General features: G+C 38.6%; 1 protein-coding gene across 1 annotated transcript in view; it reads left to right on the top strand.

Annotated features, from left to right (window-relative positions):
- Positions 1–17,382, top strand: part of DNAH5 (dynein axonemal heavy chain 5) — a gene marked incomplete at its 3' end in the record, with an annotated part of 279,406 nt that extends 262,024 nt beyond the window's left edge. The window contains exons 77-79 of the mRNA XM_080703060.1: positions 2,943–3,095; positions 3,618–3,849; positions 17,231–17,382. Coding sequence (XP_080559186.1) covers positions 2,943–3,095; positions 3,618–3,849; positions 17,231–17,382 — 537 coding nt within the window. The remainder of the gene's footprint in view (positions 1–2,942; positions 3,096–3,617; positions 3,850–17,230) is intronic.
- Between the last annotated feature and the right edge of the window lie 3,871 nt (positions 17,383–21,253).

Here is a 21,253-nt window from a genome sequence, read left to right as displayed (position 1 = left end):
TAAAACTCAACCATCTCAGGGGTGGGCCACCAAATCTTAGCATGCCAGAGTTCCTGTGGCTGCTCTGGACAGTTATCTCTGAGAAACCCAGTTACCTTACTGTCCTGTGGTCCCAGGTCTCTGGAGGTCACAGTGTGCTGCTGTGGGTGCCCACCTCTCGTGACCACATGGGCTTTTGGGTCTTTTACTATGTCCTTGAAGTGTGGTGCTGGTCACTTTAGATGTTGGAGTTCTGCTGATGCTTACTTCACCTCGCTTTTGGTTTTCTTGCTGTAATTTTTGGAGGCTACTATAGTTTGGGCTGCCACAGCATGTCATTTGTGTGTTTGGGCTCTTTGCTATTGATCCTGTATTCAGCCTATTGGATATTATTACACCATGGTTCCTTTTTTTGTGTTTTTGTTTGTATGTATTTTCATTGCTTTTTCTTGTCAAGGAGCTGCTTTATCAGTAGTTGATTTTTGTTTGTTACAGCTACTAAGATGTGCCATGTCCCACAATCACTATTTTCTTCCTCTGATTTCAATAAAATTTTTAAAGTCAAGAAGCAGTCTAGTGATTTTTTTAACAACCATAATTACCTCCAGAAACAGTATGATCCTGGATTTCAAATTATTCTCCATGAAATGGTCCAAAATTTGGTGAAGCCTATTGGCAACTGAAAACTTTGTTGGGTATAATTTAAAGGAAATACTGTTCTCTCTAGTTTTCTGATTTTAAAAATGGAAACAATAGCATTATGTGGATTTTTAGCATTTTTGTAAGGATTGAATGAGTTGATATATGTAAAGTGTTCAGAATAGTGCCTGGCATATAGTCACTACCAAGAAGTACTTGTGGTTATTATTAGCAAACCATAAACCATCATCAACACCATCACCATAACCAACCATAATCACTACTTTTGCTACAGCCACCATCATTACATCACCATCACCATGACCACTCCATACATCACTACTACTGTCACTACTGCTACCATCACCACCACAATTGCCAGCCACCATCACTGCCACCATGATCACCATGGCTACAATAACTATTATGATGATGGTGTGGGGGGAGGAAGAGGAAAATAGGCTGAGTGAAAGTGGTAATTAGGTACCAGAAACATGGAGAGGTGAGGATGGTATGTTCAGATGGCATAAGACTCAAAGGACCAGGTTGATACAAAGAAATGACCTGAGGATAAAAAGAAAGGGCAAAGACTTTTCCCAGGACTGTGGAATGTGAGGGAAGCAGCAATTCATATTTTGAGAAGTTTGCAAAGAAATATATGTTCTGAGGGACTTAGAAATCAGTTGAGGGGTGGAGGAAATTTTCAGAGAGGTAGTAGAGGATTTAGAGTTTTCTGTTCATGGGGCTGAAGATGCTAAAGGTTCATTGGACAAGCTTGGGAAGGGTGTGGCTGGAGAGTTGGCCAGACTGGGGAGTGTGCAGAGAGGACAGTTTATAGAGAATTCTAGAGAATTGGGAGTGGGGGTTCCTGGGGACTTGGCCTTTGGTAGGTTATTTGGGAAAATAGGAAAATGAGGCATGATTGGATTCGATTTGATAGTCTTGTTTAGAAGTAAACCTCAGAGCTCACCCAAGTCTTTGGCAGATTCCAAGGCACTGGGACCTGCAGGCAGCATATAGTAACTAGGGCTTTGGGTCTTCACCTTATTTGATGATTCTACCCTCTGCTCCTCTATTCACATAGGATAATAACCCATTTATTTATTTCTTTATTATCTTCGATAAATTTATTGCCAAGCCAAAGAGTTTCTTACCTGAATTGCCTCTTCTCATGGCCAATAACAAAGGGAGAACCTTCCAGGTCACTAACCACTAAAATGTATTCTTCGTGAAGCCAGATGGCCCAGCTCCATTGGTCCCTGGGGGCTCTGGAACAGAGCAGAACTCACTGCCAGGAGGCACTGTCTTATTAATGGCTCCCCTACCCTCAGACCAAATGTAGTATCAGCACTCTCTTCTAGTTAACATACTTATGAGGATCAAATAAAGTGAGTTACTTAATTCTTAAATTATGATCTATTTATTCAGAGTTTTCATTCTTCTCAACTTATTATTGGTCTGTGGAATCCCAGGAGTTCTTCCAATTCAGGCAAATTAATTCTTGAGATATTTGAAATTCAAGCCACATACCTACCCAGGTTGATTACTACATTTATTCATACATAAAATACTGCAATTACAGTGAAATGTTATAATCTATGACTTGGAGATAGATACCTATCGTGCTGCCAGTGCTGCTGCTGCTAACATTCATGACATGTCCATGCCAGTTGTTATAATGGAAGTTCCACCAGTGAATTCAGACAAGGTTAGAGGCAGTGAATGCAAATAGCTTGTGGAGGGTAAAGGGATCCGAGTTTCCATTTTTGCTCCTTAATGAGAGGAAATATAAGTACATTCTAAAGGGACAAACACTCCAGAAAATAACTCTTGTTTACCTCATTAAAAATAAGTAGAGAAAGGTTTCTGTGATTTATTGTCCTCAAAATATTGTGTTGATGTTTTATCCTGATGATGCTGTGAGCATATTTATGTAAATACAAATCCTGTGTAATACTGTATTTAATTAAAATTATATCCTAAAAATGATGGATGCTTGTTAAACTTAACTCATATATTTTTTTGATTCTTTGATATCAGAATCAGTACATGGAAGCTTATTCAATTGACATCAGACATTTTGAACAGTTCTGTGAATTTATGGGATGCTTATCTGGTTATATCATATCTTTATATCCTAATTGGAAAAAACATTTAAGAAATCTTGCATGTCAAATTGAAGGGAAATGCCTGACTTAGGGACATTTCATCATAAGAGTGAAATATTGGTATTGTGTCTGTTTTTCAGTGAACATCATCAGAGCCAGTTTACAGAGCAGAATTAAGCTTGTATTAATGAATTTGTTTTAATGAATGCATTTCAGGCATCCTGGGTTTCGAGTACGCTGGGTTTCTGGTTTACTGAACTTCTAGAAAGAAACTGCCAGTTTACCTCCTGGGTTTTTAATGGCCGACCCCATTGCTTTTGGATGACAGGCTTTTTTAACCCCCAAGGATTTTTAACTGCAATGCGACAGGTAATAGCTCTGATTTGAACTTGTGTTATCACAACTCCCCTGTCAAGGTTTTCTTGCTTCTTTATAGTCTTAAAGAACATAATAAGACAGAGAACGACTGTCTCTTTTTTGGTACTAGCAGTTACATTGTCATGAACATAAGTAGAGCCGCTTATGCCCAGGCTGCTAAGCTCAGATATAAAAATATTTATTTGTTAATTTTGTATTTGATTTAGTTTCATAATTCCTTTATAAAGTCAAAGTGGTTAAACTAAGCAAGGGTAATTTTAGATGAAAGACTTTTTAAAATGATTTAAATTTTTTTTTATTGGTGCACTGTAGTCTTACATCTTAATGGGATAAAAGATTTGTGGAGACATACATGCACACATCACCCAATGACTCTTTTTAATTCTTTAAATACTATGCTAATTCCTTTGAATTAGGGTAATTTGTATTTTACAGTTTTCATCATCATTATGTTTTTTTCTCTATTAAGATAAACCTCTAATTGTTCCCTTCCTCCCTTGTTGCCCTGAATAGGAAATAACTCGGGCCAATAAAGACTGGGCTTTGGACAATATGGTGCTTTGTAATGAAGTCACTAAATGGATGAAGGATGACATTTCTGCCTCTCCCATGGAGGGTGTCTATGTCTATGGCTTATATCTTGAAGGTGCTGGTTGGGACAAAAGGAACATGAAACTCACTGAATCCAAGCCAAAAGTACTCTTTGAGTTGATGCCTGTCATAAGGATTTATGCAGAAAACAACAGTAAGTTTTTCTGTACATTAAAGTGAGGTTTTATTCAGCCATATAGAAAAACACACATCATTTACAGGGAAATGGATGGAACTATGCAAGTGAGATTAGTCAGTCATAATAAAAAAAAAATGAATGATCTCCTAATAGGCAAAAGCTGGAAAAATTGGGTCATAGGAGGAACTTTAGATGAAGAAGATTTTATAGATGAGCAAATAAGGTGACCTAAGGGAACGGGAGAGGGGAAGAGGAAAATCATCTAGTGCACATGATGTATTTTAACAAACATATCAAAGTCAATCACTAAGCCAAGCATGAGAAGGAGGGAGGGGGAGGGAATGGGGCAGGAATTGGGGAAGGGCTAATTGGGTGATGTGTGCATGTATGATGTGTGCATGTATGCCTCCACCATCTTGTATCCCATTAAGATATATGATTAAATTGTCCCAATAAAACATTTAAAAAAAGAAAAGAAAAAAGAAAGAATTTCTATAAATGAAACAGTAAAAATAAAATAAAATGGCCTCTTAATGTAGAGCTTAAGTGCTGTCTACTGTTTCTGAGTGCAAAAAGCCTGGGCTATGCCTTACAGAAAAAAAATATGTCTAATGGACAGAGTTCCTTTAAGCACGAGTTACAGTGAGTCCAGTATTAGTGGGTCAAAAAAGTATATGTAAAAGCTACCTTTTAAAAAACTTTCATTGGTGCCTTGTAATTAAGCATCATAAAGAGCTATAGAGTGATAATATACAACATTGGTGTGTTTTCTTCTGGATCCCACCCTAGTCCCTCCCCTTCTTATACCTGTCTTTGAGATTGGTGTTGCTAATTTAATACATGAACATAGCATTATTTAAGCTGTTACCTTCATTATGTCTCTATTCCCCCCTCCTACCTCCCCTACACTCCCTCCATTGCTCTGTTTGAGTCTCTACTTCTTTATTTAAGGTCTCATTTGTTACCAATTTCTCTCTAATTTCCACATATGAGAGAAAATATACAACTATTTACTTTCTGAGACAGGCTAATCTCACTTAGCATAATACTCTCTAGTTCCATCTATTTTTGGCAAATAACATACTTTTGTTCTTCCTTATGGTTGAATGACTTTTCATTGCATGTATATACCCATTTTGTCATGCATCATCTGCTGTCGGACACCTAAGCTGGTTCCATAATTTGGCAATTGTGAATGTGCTGCTACATGGATATGCCATGGATATATGGCATGTGTCACTATAATATTTTGACTTCAATTCCTTTGGAAAGATGCCCAGAATGATATATGGTGGCTCCATTCCAAGTCTTCTGAGAAACCTCCACGTTGATCTCCATAGTAACTGTACTAGTTTGTAGTCTCTCAGGTGTCTTTAAACAGAAGCACCCATAAAATAAGGTTATGTCTTGATGTATGTAGGACATAACTAATGGGAATCATAGGAATTAGCTATAGAAAAAACACCCACTTATTTAAGAAGAAAGCACAGATAAACCACACATATACAAGAGCATGTAATGATACAGGAATTCGATGAAGAAAGAACATTGAACTGAACCTGAGAAGGAAAGGAATTGGTGTACACCAAGAGGCAAGAAGATTATAGAAGCACAAGGTGCAAGGGTATGCTGTGTGTGAGGAAAAGAGAGGTGTGTGTAGCTGGACAAGGTGATGAAGGGCAGGAGTGGGGACTGATAAAGTCAGAGAGTGTACGTGAGAGCCCATGGTGCTTCAGGATGTGGCGAGCCTGGGCTTCAATGTGGTGTCACTGGCAGAGATTGAGGATGGCATGGGAGAGAGTACCAAAGGATGAGGGATGGGGCTGACTTTCTTAAGACTTTAAGCTGTTGCATACATGAGTGTTGTGAATACACATATATGTATATGTATATATAAGCAATTCCCATGGGACCATGGATAAAGAAGAAAAGAAATTCTGAGAGGAGGGATTCCAGGGGCAAGTTTTGGGAACAATTTAGCAGATTATAAAGAACAGAAGCAACAAAAATAGGGTAAGGGGACAGGAGTGAGGTGGAGATGAGCAATACCTAGTACATACAGAAGCCTGGGTAGCCTTTTCATGAGAAGAGGGAAGAAGAGAATTGAGAATGGCTTGAGTGTTTTTGGATTTTTTTTTTTTTTTTTGGTGGTACTGGGGTTCCTGGAAGCCCTTCTACCTCCGGGCTACACTCCCAGACCTATTTTTACATTTTTTATTTGGAAACAGGGTCTCCTAAGCCAGTGCGTGGCTGGCTTCGAACCTGCGCGATCCTCCTGTCTCTGCCTCCCAAGCGCGGGGATTACAAGCGTGCGCCACCAAGCCCAGCGTGTTTTTGGATTTCTTGCTTACTTTCATCAAGTGAAAATGGGAGACTTCCGGGAAGATGGCGACCGAGAAAAGCGGGGCTTAAGAGCCCCGCTAACAACAAATCTCCATTACCACAAAATCAGCGCCTTTCATAGCCAGAAAACACCATCATCAGTGAAACAAAAAATCACCAGGCTCCAGAGAGAAAGTGGACTCAGAACAGAGCCACAGAGGAGATACACCGTCCTCACGCCCGAGGACGCGGCAGCAGCACCATACTGCCGGCGGCACCGGCGAATTCACGGGACGGCTACAGCAAGCCGAGGTGAGCCACTGTGGAACAGCCAGGCAGGATTTCTCCACGCAGAGAGCATCTAAAGCTTCCAGTGGCCGAGCTCAGCACACGCTGCAGGGATTCAGAGTGGAAATCAAAACCAAGAAGAAAAACACCAGCCCCACAGCCAAGGGCGTACAGCGGCGCCATATTGCCACCAGCGGCAGCAGCACCGAATTCAGCGAGGCCAGTACAGCTACATCTGTGTATTCAAGAACAGTGAGTCAAATTGCGGGCCACAGAGGAGAAATCCCAGTACTGTACTCCCTGGGACTTGACCCAGCGGGGGAGGGGCGGTGGCAGAGATATCACACCATAGGAGAACGTGCAACCTGGCACGCCCCACAGTCTAAAGCAGCCTCTATCGACTCTCTGGGTCGGAGACTCTGTGCTACAACCCAGTAAAGGAGTAGTGGGGTCTGAGATACTACTGACTCGAGATCCAGAACACCTTAAGTGAAGTCATAGTGACCCAAGGGAAGAACCCAGAGAAGGCACAAACTTCCGAAATCATGGGAAAGAGGAATAATACTAGAGCAATAAATGCCCACAACCCCACAACATCAGAACCCGATAAAACAGAAAATCAGAGATTTCTAGAAGATCAAATCAGGAAAATAACTGTAGAAATAATAGAGGTGCTTCGAAAAGAACTCAGAGAGAGCCAAAAAGAGATAAAGGATGCAATTAATGAAGTAAAGGCCTCAATTCAAAGCACAAACAACCGATTAGAACACATGGAGAACAGAATCTCGCTCTTAGAAGATGAGCAATCCAAAAATGAACACATAGTTTCTAATCTAGGAAAAAATATCCGACAGCAGGAATCTGATATTGAAGAAATATGGGTCCATTTTAAGAGAGCTAACCTAAGAGTAATTGGAATAGAGGAGGGAAAAGAAAGTGAAACCAAAGGGATCAACAATCTCTTCAAGGAAGTAATAGCAGAAAATTTTCCAGACATAGAGCAAGAGGTTGATACACAGGTCCAGGAAACTTACAGAACTCCCTTTAGACAGGATCAGAGAAGAGGATCCCCATGCCACATAATTTTCAAAATGACCAATGTGGAAGCCAAGCAGAGAATCTTAAAGGCAACAAAAGCAAAGGGTCAAGTGACATTCGGAGGCAAACCAATTAGAATCACTCCAGACTTCCCAAACCAAGTTATGAGAGCCAGAAGGGCTTGGAGTAACATATTCCAAACTCTGAAAGAAAACAACTTCCAGCCAAAAATTTCCTACCCAGCAAAACTTTCTATCAAATTAGATGGAGAAATAAGAAGCTTCCATAACAAACAGAAACTGAAGAAATTTATGTCTTCAAAACCAGCACTAGAGAAGATACTCAAAGAGATTAACTACAAAGAAGAAATAGGTAACACACTCCAAAACTAGAGAAACAAGATTTTCCATCCAACAGACAACTAAGATTGGTTATCTGTGGAGATTCATTATTTATGTTAGTCTTTTACCTATCTCTAAAGGGTATTGTTTGCCTTTATTGTTGTTAATTTTTAGGATTTCTAGTTGGAATATTAATATACCTTCAGATATAGCAATTAGAAATATTTTATCCCATTCTATTAGTAACTGTTAACTCTGTTTACATTGTCTTTGGATATACAATATTTTTTTTACTTTTTAGGGAGTTTGTATACTCCTCTGTTGCCTGTGCCATTGAAATCATAACCAAGAAATCACTGCCAATTTCAATGTTGTGAGGTTTTATGACCCAGATTTTCTCCTAAAAGTTTATAGTCTTAAGGTTTATATTTAGTTCTATTATCTATTTTGAGTTAATATTTGCATATGGGATTAGGTAAGGGTCCAATTTTATTCTTTTCCATGTAATTATTATTTTTAACAATATTTAGTTAAAAGATTAATATTTCCACCACCAAATGTTCGTGGAAACCTTGTCAAAAATAACTTGACAATCTAGGGAAGAATTTAGCTCTAGTCTTTTATTTAACTCCAATGGTTTATATATCTGCCTTTAGAACAGTACTACACTGTTTCAATTATTGTAGCTTTATATGGTTTGAAATCAGAAAATATATATCTTCTAGCTTTGTTCTTTTTCAAGATCGTTTTGGGTACCTAGAGTCCATATTCCACATTAGGATAGATTTTTTTCTGAAAAATAAATATATAAATATATGATAGTTTCACCTAAAAAATAGAAAAAAAATATTCTCTGGTAAGAAAGAAAGCAAAAAGAAATATTGAAATGTTATCTTTAAGTCATCAAAAGCTTGGTATAAGACAAATGAAACTGTTATGTGAGATTATCATTTTTAATTTTAGATAAATTGCCATGATACTAGATGTCAACTACTAAGCCAAGCATGGGAGGGAGGGATAGGGAGAGAATGGGGTGGGGATTGGGTGGGGGCTGACTGGGAAAAGTGTGCATGTATGTCTACAAAAGTATGTATCCTACTATGATGTATGAATACAGTGCACCAATAAAAAAAAAAAAAGAAAAAAAGAAAATGGATGGTTAATTGGTCGGAAGGGCCTCTCCACACGAGGCACAAGGACCTTAGAGGCAGAGGAATGTAAACAGTTGAGTCCCTTCTTAGTGTGGCATTTCTTGTCACTTCTGCTCCCAATGGCATATGTGGCTTGTAATGGTTTTCTTCTGGTACCTCTAAGTATAATTTTGTCAGAGTTGAAAGAGAAGCCCAATTCCTGCTACAATACCACTTCATCATTCCAAAAGGACATAACCTTTCAATTATATGTTTCTGATTAGAGAGAGATGATATGGATATTATTTATGAAATTATTTAAGAACTTATTTATGATTTATAATAGACTCACTGATTCTTGAGCTGAGATCAAGGCCAGCATTCTGGGCTCCTTGAAAGCCTATCTCCCCACAGTTTACCCCTGAGCTATGGGTTAATTCTCTCTTGAGAATTCGGTGTTGGTCTTGTAACCTAAGTACAAATCTATTTATTTTGACTAGAGAACACTAAAGGAAGAAGAAAATTTCTTTCAGAGAGGTAAAGAGTCTAAATCTGGTTTTGAACAAAGTGATGATGATATATCTCTGGTATATCCAGTAGAGTTCTTGATAGACTCTCAACAATAATCACAAGAAAAATGAAATAAATTTAAGGAAAACAGCTTCATTCAATTCTTTTTAATTTATGGTATGTGCTAATAATTCCCCTAGGGACATGCATTTTTTTCTTATAAAGAATCTAGAAAGTCATTATTCTTATTCATATTTTATCTTTACTGTAGTGGAAAGATGTTATTTAAGTCCCAGGGAACTTAAATAACAAGTACATTTAAATAGCTGGTAAGCCACAGAGCTGAAATGACAGGGTAGGTCTCCTCTCTTTCCACTAAGTTGGCTCCTTTCAAGAGTTTGGATTTAGAAGACAGTCTTAGTCCAGGGAATTTGGATCTCAGCATTGTTTAGATGAACAACAAATCTTGCACTTAAAGGAAATTCTTTAGGTAGAAGGTGAAGATGGGGTAGGTGTCTCATTCAACATTCTCTTTGTTATAATCCAAAACAATTGACCATGCAGCATAGAGAAAGGAAAATTTATTTGCCCTTTTTTTTTTGAAGACTGTTATGTGAAGCCAGCATTTGTTGAGCTCAAGGCATGAGAGAGAGAGAGAGAGAGAGAGAGAGAGAGAGAGAGAGAGAGAGAGAAGAGAGAAGAGAGGAAAAGAAGAAGGAGGAAGAGGAGGTAAAAGAAGAAAAAGAAAGATAAAAAAGAGGAATAAGAAGGAAATAAAAGAGAAAGAAAGAATAGAGGAGAGGAGAGAAGAGTAAATAACATAAAATTGAGTTCTCTTGTCATTGAGGCCAGAGGCAGAGACCACTACTTAGCAACCAAACCTTACTCCCAATATTGCTGCCTTTTTTCCATGAGGGCTAAGGGGACATTCTAAATATAAACTACTGCAAGGAAGAGAGAAGAGAGAATCATTGGGTTGGAAGAAAGAATTGACACTCATTGAGAACACTTTATAGATGTCTTATTTAACCTTTACAATTATTTTCTAGAGAGACATTAGCTCAGAGAGGTTTGTGTTTCAGAGGCCATCTTAGATGATCCTGGGAGAGAATTAGCCTTTAAAGAAAAAAGAAAGGGGAGCCTGTGGAAGGGAGTTCAGAGCATCAGATAAGGAGAGTGAAGGTTCTCAGTACACTGCTTGGCATATGGTATAACTCAATATTTTTTAGCTGAGTCTAAAAGGATGTGTCTGATCAGGCTTAGAGAAGCACCCTGCTCCTAGATTTGTAGTTTTGGGTTCTAGGATAGTGTGAAGTCATAGGGCAATAGCTAGTTTATAGAAATACTAGTCAAGCCGGGCGTGGTGGCGCACGCTTGTAATCCCCACACTTGGAAGGCAGAGACAGGAGGATCACACAGGTTCGAAGCCAGCCTTGCTGGCCTAAGAGACCCTGTTTCCAAATAAAAATATAAAATTGGTCTGGGAGTATAGCCCAGAGGTAGAAGGGTTCCATCCTCAGTACCACCAAAAAAAAAAAAAAGAAAGAAAGAAAGAAAGAAAGAAAGAAAGAAAGAAATAAAGAAAGAAATAGAAAGAAACACTAGTCAAACGTTCTTTTAGCCAAAAATAGTATTTGAGAAAGTTTGCTTTATCATATCATTACATGTAGTCAACATGCTGTAAAAATGTTTCCCTTATAAAATGAAAGAAAAGTCTTTCTCATGTGGAGTTAGGTGTTACTTTTCTTTTCTTGTGACTAAACTACAAAATTGCATGGCAATTTGACATTGTACATCTCAGCATGGTAGTAATACAATAATAATTTCATAATACAGGCAATTTTTTATTCTTTAAGAAGAGATTTTTATAGCACAGCTGTACTAATCCTGCTGGGCATTAGTCAATGGTGATACTCATTAGCAGCAGGTAAGGGAGAAAATAAAATAAGCACAAAAAAGGGACTAATTTCAAAGTAATAACAAGAAAAACTGTAGTTCTTGTTCTTTTTTGGTTTCAGTAGAAGTTGGTGGAAACTTGTTTTGCTAAATAGCTTTGCTCTTGAAGAAGTGTTTGTTTAGTGATAGAAAACTAACATTCCTATTACTCGTTCCATGATATACATTTATTGGTAATTTAGTTTCAATAATTGAATGGGGCTTTAATTGAGAAGAAGAGCTGTAGAGTCATTAGGGACCAGAGGACATCTCAAGTGCAGTATTCTAAAATACAAATGATCGTGGTTAATAGTTTTTACATGAATATCAAATTATATCATTTATCACTCAAAATAATTGAAATTTAGAAGCCAGGTATAGTAATGGATGCCTGTAATCCCCATATGTAGAGGGCTTAAACAGTAGATTCCCAGCTTTGAGGTCGGTTTCAGCAACTTAGCAAGACCCTATTTAAAAAAATAAAAATAACCAGGATTGGTGGCACCTGTAATCCCAGTGCTTGAAAGGCTGAGGCAGAAGGTTGAAGGCCTATTTCATCAACTTAGGGAGACCCTGCTTCAAAATAAAGAATTAAATATGACTGGGGTGTAGCAAAGAGGTAGAATGACTCTGGATTCAATTCTCAGTACCTAAAAGAAAAGATAGAAAATAAGTTTGCAGCAGTGTCGCGTCCCTAAGGCTCTGTCCTGCAGAGCCCCGGGAAAGAAGACACAAACGCCAAGTCTGTTGATGATGCTTCCTCTTTAATGCTTCCCCCTCTCAATGCGCACAGCAGGCAAATATATATCAGTCTCCTAACCCCTCCCTCATCACCCCACCAACCCAAAGCTTTAGGGCATGCAGATTTCTAACCCTCTCATAGGCGGGCTGGTGGTAGCACGAGGCGCTGCGTCACTGGTCATCCGTAGGGCGCTTGATAGGGCTCACTGTGCAGGCTCAGGGCACCGCCAGCCTCGTGAGCCTCGTGACTTGGCAACATGCCTAGGCGCCATCTTGAGCCACCGCCCCATCCCAATCTAGCCGAGCGGGCCCCGACACAGCAGGACTGGATTATTTCTTTCCTCAAAGAAGATATTTGGTATTTAATTTAAGACCATTATATACCCCTAATTTTTTTTTTTTTTGAAATGGTCTCACTAAGTTGCTGTGAGCCTCACTAAGTAGCTGAGGCTGGCTTCGAACCTGTGCGATCCTCCTGTCTCAGCCTCCCAAGCGCGGGGATTACAAGCGTGCGCCAGCACGCCCAGCTCTACCCCTAAATTTTTAAATTAATATTTCTTACTAAAATAACATGGAAAATTACCAAAATCATGCTCCACTAAGAGAATAAAGCCACAGGCACAAACTCTAGATCTATTCTCAAAGAAAGCTGAAGAAAAAGAGGCTAATCCTGGAAAGATAAGTCTCTAGAGATTTATTATATGGAGAGAACAACATTTCTAAGCAAACTTTAATGTTGTAACTGAAAACAGCTACCGAATAAACAGTGACTGGAACATGTGGGGGCATGAGGAAGGAGCTTTGTGGATTTCTGATCACTAAGCAGAAACAGAGTATGGGAGGTGTCTCAGGGTGGCTGAAGTGCTTTGGGTTATTTCCTGCTAGGGAAGAAGGGCTTAAGAGTACCCTATGTGTGCTGAAGGTGGTGGCACACACTTGTCTGTAGTCCCAGTACTTCAGAGGCTGAGACAGGAGGATCCCAGGTTTGAGGCCAATGTACAGTAGCTTAGCAAGGTCCTTTGTCAAAATAAAAAATAAAATAGGGTTGAGGATGTTTCTCAGGTAGAATGCTTTTGGGTTCAGTCCCCAGTACCACATTATTATAAAAATAAATGCCAATAATACCCTCAGTGCCTTCTGATCACTTCTAAGACTGTACACAGAGGGGAGAGCCACATAATGTGAATGGAAGACCACCTTTTTACCTCTGTGCCCCATAGTGTTTAATCCTTCCAGCCTGATAAAATGAAAATCTATCAAGGCCATGGAATGCGAGTCAGGGGAATTGGTTTTAGTGAAAGGTAATGTGTAAGAGGGTAGACTTAATCAAGTGATTATATATATGCATGTATGAGAATGTCACAGTTATTTGTATAATAAAGATGTGCTAATAATTATAACAAAATAACTCTTTAGCTAAATGTTATTTCAGCTTTCGTTGACAGGTGCTTTTGCCCGTTGTGGGGGTATGCAAACATCTGGGCTTCACTGTGGGTGGTATTCTGCCTAAGATTCTGTGCTGAGGGGGGTTCTTGGAACTGGGACGACTGGGACGAAGCTTGAGAATGTAGACCATTTCTTTGCCTGTTGAAATCATGGCACATTATTCTCAGATACCTGGAGGAATAGGCTATGGGTAGGGCCAGATCCAGTGACAGCCTCTGTGGATTGGTCTCTCATCCCAAAGGCCTCCATGGCTCAAGGAGTGCAGGCCCTCATCCTCCAGGTTAGGACCAGGGTGTGGGGTATTTAAATTGTTATCTTGGGTAAATAGCCTGAGTCATTAGTCATGTGGCTTTGAAGGAAGCTCAAATATGCCACAAGTGAAACTCAGGTAACTAGTCATCTCCTCTTTCTTTTCCTGTCTTCTTAGAAAGACATAAATGCACACCTACATAGTACATCCAAGTATTGCATAGATTATGATCCGTCCTGGCCAGGTCTGATCCTTAGCTTGCTACTGCAGCCTTGTAATCTTGGCCAAGTAATTCACCTCCTTGTCTACTCTACTTCTCAAAATTATTTAATGATACCACATAGGGCTGGTAGATTTACCTGACAGTGCCAGCACACAGTAGGCACACAATAAAGAGTTTTATTATTGTCACTATTATTAACATTTTAGCCATACAGTTTTTAAAGGATTAAAAGAATTATATATAAAAGTGAACTGTGTAATAATTTAAATGTTATTAGTACCAAGGAGGTTAAATAAAGGAATAATTTAAAGGTTATGTAACTTGGTTACTATGGATCTTGGAAAAATATATATAGTAAATATTAACGTGCAGATGAAAACTGTAGGGTAGGTATGGAAGTTAAATAGTTAGAAAATGAAATCCTGACTTCCGAGGTATTTAAGGAAAACCATTAAGTGCTAAAGTGTAGAGCTCACCAGTCTTCATAGCCACTTCTCTCTGTTCCTTTTTCTGGAACCCTAAGGCTTCAAACATATGTAGCTGATTTGTTCTACCTACCTGGCATGCTTATTTTTGTCTTCAAAGTTATTTGTCTAAGCAGGGGAACGGTTGCGATCATCTGTTTATGTGGCTGTTTAGCATCTGTCAGCATTTTTACTGTGGAATCTCATTTTTAGTGGCTTCTGATCCTGCCGCACAGCATGCTGCAGGCTGCGACTTGGCGTGGGCACCTTGAGTCCTGAAGCAATTAAAAGTAAATAAAATTGGATAAGAAATTCGGAGAAATTTTAATCTACTTGTCTAAAGAATGCTTTTTTTTAAAATTCCAATATTCTTTTAGCGGGATTAAATTCAAGTAGCCAAACACTTCACAAGGTGTAATTATTGTAATTATCATGATGTTCAGATGTAAGGATATAACAGCTTATGTCAAGGTCTGTAAAATGGTTCTAAATCAAATTTGTAGCAAGAATAGTAATTAGTTATATATTTATTATGGGTTTACAGATCCCAGGGTTAAAGGATTTGAATATTTCAGTATACTTATCATTCCATAATTCAGTGTTATTTACTTAGTTGACGAGAGTTTTATATATATATATATATATATATATATATATATGAAAATATCTAATTACTACTATTATTGATATTAGAGTAATTGAAAAAATACCCAAATGAAAGAATTAGGTATTATATTGTTTTAGGTTATTTGTAATGATTAATTTCGTGGGATTAAGTGAATATGGTATGCCCAAATACTGTAAAGTACCAACAACTTTATTTTTTATGAATAGGGTTCCTCAGCCTTGGTACGATTGATATTTTTGGTATGGATAACTCTGTGGTAGGAGGCTATCCTAAATGTTATGGTATTTTAGCAGCATCCCTGGCTTCTACCCATTAAATGCTAGTAGCAAGGCCAAAGCTTGGTGAAAACCAAAAATGAATCCAGGGAATGGTAAACATCCCCGAAGGTAGAGTCATCCCTGGTTATGTGTCACTACTTTAGAATATTTATTTTATATTGAAATTTATGTATAATATTATCATACTCAATTATTTAACTTCTCTTAAAAGTAATTAATTTATGGTGGATGTATAAAAACACATGGCACAACAGGTTGAAGGTTTTATTGGGCCAAATAAAGAGGCTTTAACTTCTGATAGTGCTTTGCTGCTGACATTTGTTAGGGGAAAAAAAAGATAAATCATTGAGCAAATTATTTGGGGGAAGCGAACTCAATAACTCAGACATGTTAGAGCTGGGCGTTTAGAGTTACTTGTTTCCATGTCTCAGTGCCTGTGCTTGTAACCCAAGTCTCCAAACAGAGCTTGTCTTGCTAGTTAAATGTGACTTCTCCTCAGTCCTTACAGGAGAGTCATTTATAATGCTGTGATCACCTCTCAGAGGAGTGCAAAGCATGAGTGCAGGCACAACTCTCATCCTTAAAAACATGTGCAATCTGGAAGAGAATATGAAATAATTACCTGCTTCCCGCGAAGGATGTAAGATGTGCAGGGAAACTGCTGTGGGAGGGCTCCTGTTTCACAAGGAGCTAATGAACCTTGAACTTCCAGGCTGCTCCAGCCACAGGTTCCTGCCAAAGCCTGATTTTGTGTTTGTTAAATTTTATGCTTTTTCTTGAAGAGGGTCTGCATGAATCTTGTGAGTTTAACGCTCCTGCAGACCTGGATCTGCACCTGAACATGGGGTTTCTGAGCCTGGAGAGAAAGGCAGCCTTTCTCTGTGTAGGCACGGATGCATTAGTGAGGACGTTTGAAGGATGGAAACCCACCGGTTGTTCTTCACTCTATATGGTTTTGGAAGCTGCATCTATTTCAACAAGGCAGAATGGAATCTGAGCAAGTTGAACTACGCTATGCCTCTTTGCATACGCAGGGAGTTCGCAGTACCTGGTTTGTCTGGGGGTAAGGGAGAGAGGCACCCTCTGTCTTGTGATTTCAGTGCGATGTGGACAATGGCATAGACGGTTGAAGATGAGACTTTTGAATATTAGCAATGAAGTAATGTTTACTGGTGCTGAGTGCCTGATTGAAAGTGGCCGGTGGTTTGTTTCAAAGGCAAAAGCATAGGGGAAAGAAAACAGAGTGTGTGTACACGATTGGGGGTCAAGGAGAACATGTGGAGGCAACACAACATTGTGTTGACAGAAGAGAAAGAGGACGACATACAAGGGCACAGGTTACTGTCAAGGTCGTGCAACAAGGGGCCGGCAGGGGCAATCTAAGACTGCTGGATGGCCCCGCCTCAGCCAGCGTGACAGTGTCGGCTTCACATGCTGGGACTCTATGACCTCTAGAGGAATCTCTCATTCTACCAAATGCATCTTTCTTTGGAATGACTTTCAGACCGTGTGAGTTTGGCTCTGTTCTGTCTCCCAGATGCTTAAATTAGAAACCCACTCAGTTCACCAGGCATCGTAAAGCGTGACTGTAATCCCAGTACTCGAGAGGCTGAGATAGGAGGATCACAGTTTAAGGTCAGCCTCAGTCCTTTAAAGGAGAACCTGAGCACGTAGTGAGTCCTTGTTTCAAAACAAAATATAAAATAGGGCTCGGGGTGTAGCATGGAGATGGAATGCCCCTGGGTTAAATCCCTGGCTTAAAATAAATCCATCAAGTTCTTTTCTCATGAATTGTTTTGCAGCTTTACGGGATCCTCGGGTTTACTCCTGCCCCATCTACAAGAAACCAGTTCGAACGGATTTGAACTATATTGCTGCTGTGGACCTCAAGACCACCCAGGCCCCTGAACACTGGGTTCTCCGTGGAGTGGCCCTTCTTTGTGATGTCAAGTAACGTGGAATTCCCCAACCTGATGCTTTGGAAAATGCAAAATCCACGTCATTACACCTTTATTTCTCTCTGAGCACCGAGCAGTGCATAAATCAGGTTTATCATGCCTTTAGTAAGTTGTATAGATTTCCCCTACTCTTTAGTTCAGTGTTAAATTGCATTTTACCTGTACTGTCATTTATGACCAACCTCTGAATATGTTAAAATTCTTTACTCAAAGCCGGGTATGGTGGCAGATGCTTGTAATCCCAACATTTGGGAGACTGAGACAGGAAGATCGCAGTTTGTGGCCAGCCTCAGCTACTTAGTATGGTCCTTTGGGACTCAGTGAGACCCTGATTCAAAATAAAAAATAAAAAATGGGACTTGGAGTGTAGCTTGGAGGTAGAATGCCTCTGAGTTCCATCCCTAGTGCTGCAAAAATTATTTAATAAAAATTAAAAAAATAGTCATTTAAAAGTAAAATGCACAACTTCTTAATGAAGCATGGCCGTCAAATCTATGATAATGCACTTTCTTCTTATATCACTCTGAAGGTAGACAGGTTAAACAGAGCGCATTTACCTTGAAGGAATTATTCTGTTAATGTGGTTCTAGTAACAGCCAGGTTCTGCAAGGTAACATGGCAAGATTTTACAGATTTTTCTTCTATTGCCATTTGCATTTATGTCAGGGTAAGAGAATTATTTTCAGCCTTTTAAGCAGCCAATTAAAAAAAAATTGAAAAATGGAAGAAAACAGAATGGGTTAAGAATAAATACAAAGAGATTGTTCATGTAAACCTATAGTATAAGCATGCAGAAGAATGTTTGATTCCAATTATAATTAGTATGAGATACTGATTGAAGTCTCATACAATTAAAAACATAACTAAAAATGAATCGTGGCACTGTGCCTCTAAAACTGCTACACTCAAAAATGGCTAGAGCCATGTAAGTGGACCCAAACTTTTTAGATCAGTTGTTTAACTAAACTGAGAATAAGCCATTAAAACATTTATATGCTTTGATTCTTATTTTCTCTTTATCAAGGAGACACTTTAAAAGACTGAAAACATTATTATTATTATTATTATTATTATTATTATTATTATTATTATTATTGATGGTACTGGGGTTCCTGTAAGCCCTTCTACCTCCGGGCTGCACTCCCAGACCTATTTTATATTTTTATTTGGAAACAGGGTCTCCTAAGCCAGCGTGCGCGGCTGGCTTCGAAAATGCACGATCCTCCTGTCTCTGCCTCCCAAGCGCGGGGATTACAAGCGTGCGCCACCACGCCCGGCTGAAAACATTGTTTTTAAGGCAACCTAACTGAGAGGATGGGAGGAGGCAAGAGGGAAATTCTCTAATGCACATGTTGTACTTTAACAAACATATCAATAGCAATCACTTAGTCAAAGATGAGATGGAGGGAGGGGAGGGAATGGGTGGAAATTGAGTAAGGGCTAACTGGGTGATGTGTGCATGGATGTCTCTACCATCTTGTACACCATTAAGATGTATGACTACAATGCACCAATAAAAAGTCATTTTTAATAGCAAAAATGAAAAGAGTATCTAAATGTTCAGTAGTAACACTCTGCCTTATTAGAGATTTCACAAGGTAGAAATGGTGAAACATACTATTAAATGAAAGATGATTTACAAAATATGGAGCAAATTGTAATTATAATTGTAAAATTCATCTGCCTGTGCAGAAAAAATTGACAGTAACATGGAAGAATAAAATCAGGTGTGACAGCATGATAAAGAGTTGGCTTGAAAAATATATTAATTATAAGAAAAATAAGGAAAGCATAAAGTAGTTGATTGTGTATGACTTTGATAAGTGTTTTTATTAACTAGGAAAATAATGTCTAAGGAACTTTTCACCTTTTTATTTTAAATTCTAGCTAAAAATTATGAACTACTTGGTTGAAAACCTATTGACTAGAAAACATGTTCAGTATTAAATTAGAATTGTGGTCTACAAATGGATGGTTAGCTTGGAACTACTTAATGCATGTTTTTCAGTGATAAAAGGTTTTGTCAGAGGTGAAGGAACTATCCGGGGACAGGTGCCTGTCCCCTTCACTGGGATTTGACCAAATCATTGTTTTTGCTAATTCTGATGAGAGTTAGGCTTTAGAGTTCGTGTGATTTCTATCATCTTGGATTATAGTGCTTTCATCTAATCAGATTCTTAGATTATGGGTTAATATATTAGTTGATTTGTGTAAGTTGTGGTAAACCAGTCCTTTTGATTTGAAGAATAAATAATGAAATTGTGAACATTGATATAAATGAATAAAAGGTTTTCAGGAAATACTTGAGTGGAATTATTTCTTGGAAAGGGAGTGGTAACTGCCACAGATATTCCGAAATAAGCTTCCAAGAGTTTATTTTTTGTCAAATAATTTCATATTGTGTAATTTGTATAATTTTGTGATTTGCAACCTGTTAGACTTGCGTGTGCAAGTCTTGAAGCCCCAAAGCAGAAAAAAAGACCATAGAAACAGCTAGAAATGTTTAGGAGTGAGTTTAACACATGATATATCTGAACCAGTGTTCACCCCTTGGGCCTCTTTCTACCCCGCCGCTGCCAGCCCTGCCCCACTACAACTGAAGGGCACTCAGCATTCTCCTGAGTCAGGTGGGCCAGGGGGACCAATTGGTTGTCTCTGGCAGGTGATAGTCTGTGACTGCCTTGGATGTGGGGAAAAAAAACTGCAAGGGGCTTGGTTCCATTGTAGAGTGATATAATGGTGTTTTTTTTATCTGTCCCAATACTGCTTTATTAAATATTTATTTCACATCCCTTGTGTGTGAGGCACTCTGCTACATTTGTGGTACAAGAGTGGAAAAAACATTATGACAGTGCCCAATCTCACAGAATTCACCAAATGGGAGCTGGTACAGAAAATAATTATTTAGGTGTGCAGCTATATACAATAGCAATTTTTAAGTTCATAGCATAACACATATGAGATATGCTGAAAATTATATCAAAATTGTGAGTTAAAGAAGAGACAACCTACAAATTTTGATAAAATCTTTGCCTGCTATTCTTTAGATAATCAATACCAAAATATATAAAATACTAAAAAGTCCCCATACAAAAAATCAGTAAATGGGCAAATTAAGTGAACAAATGCTTCTTAAAAGGAATATAAATGGCCAACAATTATTTTTAAAAATGTCCAACCTCTTTAGCCATCAAGGAAATGCAAATCAAAACTACACTGAGATTTCATCTCACTCTAGCTGGAATGACAATCATCAAGAATATAAGTAACAAGAAATGCTGATAAGGATGTGTTTTCTCTTGTGGAAGCTAGGAGGGAAAAACAAACAAACAAACAAACAAACAAAAACAAAATAAAAGGTATGCCATGAAATTAGACAGAAGACCATTAGGGAAAAGGAAGGAAATCAGGGGTAGGTATTAGAGAATGAAATTGATTAAATGATTATTTTATTTGGGTACTAATAAGCCACAATAAAACCCAATCATCCTCTATAAGTAGTATTCACCAATAAAAAAGAAGAAAAATACCAAACCAAACCAAACCAAAACAGTGTGATGAAGTGCTATGGAGGGAAACACTGGGTACCACAAGTAAGAAAAAAAGGGGAGTCTTCAGCATTTCAGTTGTCAGGGGGAGCAGGTGGAAGGTGTGTATTTTGCCTCACTTAATGTTTAAATACTTTTATCAGAGCATCATAGTGTATCAAAGTAGATTAGTGGAAGACTGGGAAAGGGAGGAGGGAAGGGGAAAGTAGAGGATCCAGGAAAGAAATAGTTCAATACAGTTATGTCCCTATTTATTTTTGACTAAGGACACAGAGTGTAACAGTGGTGAGGGGCTCCTCTGAGCTGCGACAGCCACTGT

This window comes from Muscardinus avellanarius (genome assembly GCF_963383645.1).
Source record: "Muscardinus avellanarius genome assembly, chromosome: 1".
In the NCBI taxonomy this organism is placed as follows: Eukaryota; Metazoa; Chordata; class Mammalia; order Rodentia; family Gliridae; genus Muscardinus; species Muscardinus avellanarius.
The sequence above is the reverse complement of the archived record's forward strand: the minus strand, read 5'-3'. Positions and strand labels throughout refer to the sequence as shown.